Here is a 3,401-nt window from a genome sequence, read left to right as displayed (position 1 = left end):
TTTTTTATTTTTATTTATTATTTATTTTTTTTTTTTTTTTTTTTTAATTAGAGGTGGTAACGGCGCGGCGTGCAGGATAGGCGTGCAGGACAACGAAAACACAAAACCATGAAAAAAAAAGAAACAAAATCGAACGATTAGCGTGTTGGGAGTGGCTCGTACAAAGCGATTGCTAAAGCTAAAGTTTAATATCAATCAAGTGAAGTTAAAGTTAAATCTCGTCGATCGTTTTGTTGCCAGGGAGAGATCGGATAACGGCCAGTCATCGTCATCGTCAGCAAGGATCAAAACTATGACGTACACACACACACACATATATATATATACTTGTACTTTGAATTATATCGCGAACAAAACGATCGATTCGATCGTTGGTACGGTATTTATAAGCGGATCGATTTAAGGTAATTGATCGAAGGATTGGAAACTTACCTTGATAGCTGTTTGCATGAGAACCGTGGTGGCGTAATTGACACCTTTGGACCCTAGGTGCAACACCGCCGTGTAACCCTGCTCCGTCGCGCGGGCTAGAGCTTCGTCGATCTCGGCCTCGCGTTGGATCAACGCCGGATGAACGAAACGTCTGTAAAGGATGCTCGAGCCTTTGGTGGCCGGGCTCAGTAGCCAGATCACCAGGATAGTCTTGATCTCGTAGTAAAATGGAAACCTGCCCGGAGAGAGAGAGAGAGAACAAAATGGAAAAAGACAAGGATTACGAATCAACAGTAAAACACATTCTAAGTAAGTAATTCTACGTGACGAGGGCGAGGAAGAAAAAGAAAACCAAAACGATCGAAATCCCTTGAACCACGACGAGGCCGCATCGTGGACACGAAAATAAAGAAAAAGAATGAAAAATCGGTTGATAGTGATCGAGTGGATGGTGGTGGACGATGGCAAAAGGAAATGAAAGGGGGAGAGAAAGAGAGAGAGAGAGGAAAGCGCGAGGTTATTCCTGGCCAGAAATACACGAGAGGTCTCCTTTTTGGTTGGTAATCCGAGTATGAAGGGAGAGATCTGGCACACGGCGGGGAGAGAAACGGCAGAAACAGAGACGGAAGATGAGACGCTGGTTGAATCCTCAGAAGTGCATGTGTAAGCCAATATCCATCTCGGCCGAAATTAGACTTTTGGAATTTCCCTCCCCTCTTGGAGGAGGGGGTTCACCTCTCGGTTTATTGGCCCCCGCGAAATTCGTTGGAAATTTTATTCGCTTCCGGCAAAAACGGGGCCACGACAACCGACAAACGGTTTCTTCTCCTCGTCGTCTATTTCGAGGGCCCGCTCCTCTTTTATTCTTCCCTCTCCCCTCGTCCCGCAAACGAGATGCGCTACGTTAAAGAGTTTGGGGGGAGATGATAAAAGCTCACCAAAAGCTGAAGAAGACGTCGGTGAAGGTCTCCGCGCAAGTGAACAGCGCGAACACGATCCAGTACATCATCCATTTCACCTGGAAACGAAGAGGATACGATCTCAATTCATTCCATTCTCGCCTTCTCTTCTTAAAACTTAATAAAGTAGAAGATTTTTGAATTGGAAATTGAAAAATTGATTTAGAGAAATTATTCGAACGAGGTGTTAATTAAACTTATACTCACGTATTCCTTCACATTCTTCGTCCTCACAGCCTTGTAAGAAGCGTAGGCCGGGTACAAATTGCCGAACACTAATCTGAAAATCGGATACAGGAGAACGTAAGTGAGGGATCGGGGCATCACGATTACCAGGAGGGCGGCAAGGGTTCGAAGGAAGCCCAGGCTCATTTTCTTCGGCATCTGTTCGGCGAAGTATCGTACGACAGCGTGAAAGCTCGTTATTATTACACGGGGGGCCCCCGTTTTGCACACGATCCAGAGAAACGGATTTTCCTCGAGTTCATCCGGTCGAGGCTCCTCCCTTTTCATTTCCATTCCACGCGCGGCCCAAATTCTCCCTCACCTCCCCCGCCTTCGTCCTCCCCGCCTGGATTCTCTCCTCGCTATACCCGCGACCGTCCCCTCTCTTCGAATTCTTTTCGATCCGATCCGTCGGCCCGATCCGACGCATCAAACTGGAAAACATCCAACCAAAAACATCTCCCGTCAAATATTTCGTTCCTCGCACGTTTTAAACACGATCTGGAGAGATAGAAAGGAGAGTATATATATATGTATGTATGTATGTATGTATGTGTATAAAAGAGAGAGATAGCTTACAGAAATCGGCGAAGATTTTCTTTCGATTCGAGGAGATCGGAGGCTTTTTGTTTTTTCAACGAGAGAGATGATAAAACTCACGGACTTTGGACTTGAGCCGATCGACACGGGGCATCCTTTTATCGTTTTCGAACGATAGTTCCGTGAATGACGTCGACTCGTGGCCGATTGCAAAGATAATTAGCGGGAGATCTGCGAACAAGCACGATGATGATAGCGATATCTCCGTCTCTCTCTATCTCCCTCTGCCTCGATGCACTTGTTGCATCCTCCCGAACGGAATCTCTTTTTTCACATGATCGATTCGAATCGGCCTACGAATCGACGTAAACGTCGTTGAGATGATGGCTCGAGAGGAAAACTCGATGCGTTTTCGCTCGGAGTCGAAGGCTGTTGCTCCGCCCGCGGATGCTTCCAGTTAAAGACTAAATGCGTAGCCGCGTTCTGGCACCGACGTGTCGACCACACTCGTCGTCTACGGACTCTATTTTAGCGCCTTAAGCCGCTGTCACGCGACACCGAAATTCGCCTATGCGCTCGAATGCTTTCGTTCTTTCATTTTTCTTTCATTTGTTTCCTCCGCGCGAGAGTTGCGTTAATAAAAGGGGCAATTTTAAAGGGAGAGATTGCTTAGATTGTCAAATGAAACGATAATAGGACGTTATTATGTTAAAAAGGGAAAAGGTTTGAAATATTGAAATTATCGAGTAGGTTTTTTTTTTTCTTTTATTCGATGAATAAAAGTGAAAAATTGTGATTTGGACGATGAATTGTATTGCTGCGGCGCTTTCGATTTCGATTTGATAGGACGATTATCGTCGAGGTAGAAAACGATTCTCTCGAGCTTCGTCCAACGAGAATCGCGTGAAACTACGGTTGATCGTGCATCGTAGGTAATTCGATGATTGTCACCAATGTCGCTATTTGATTGCGTAACAGGGCGTCCTTTGTGCGCAGTCTGCGCTTACTATTTGCGTGTTAACGAGATTCGCGGCTGGAATATTTCCATTTTTTTGAAGATTTCAGGATTATGCAGGATTACGCACGAATCGAGAAATATTTTGAAACAAAAAAAGAATAAAACTGTAATATTTTAAATTGTGTATGTAGAAAACAATAATTATACGTTCTAAGGAAAGTAAATTATTCAAAAATTTGCAGATATTTGTAAATATTCGGAAATGATGGAATTAAAATTGAAATTTT

General features: G+C 44.3%; 1 protein-coding gene across 3 annotated transcripts in view; it reads right to left on the bottom strand.

Moving 5' to 3' along the window:
* Positions 1–3,401, bottom strand: part of LOC102681211 — a 39,584-nt gene that overhangs the window by 8,659 nt on the left and 27,524 nt on the right. For 2 of the 3 annotated variants that reach the window (XM_031511744.1, XM_031511747.1), the window contains exons 2-4: positions 1,599–2,050; positions 1,371–1,450; positions 433–667 (exon numbers count right to left, since the gene is read on the bottom strand). In XM_031511744.1, the coding sequence (XP_031367604.1) occupies positions 433–667; positions 1,371–1,450; positions 1,599–1,910 (627 nt within the window). In that variant the 5' untranslated portion in view covers positions 1,911–2,050. Of the gene's footprint in view, positions 1–432; positions 668–1,370; positions 1,451–1,598; positions 2,051–2,195; positions 2,225–3,401 lie in introns of those variants that run through there. The other variant, XM_031511746.1, reaches the window with a different exon arrangement.

This window comes from Apis dorsata, unplaced genomic scaffold (assembly GCF_000469605.1).
Source record: "Apis dorsata unplaced genomic scaffold, Apis dorsata 1.3 scaffold_347, whole genome shotgun sequence".
Lineage (NCBI taxonomy): Eukaryota > Metazoa > Arthropoda > Insecta > Hymenoptera > Apidae > Apis > Apis dorsata.
This window is presented reverse-complemented; position numbering and strand designations above follow the sequence as displayed.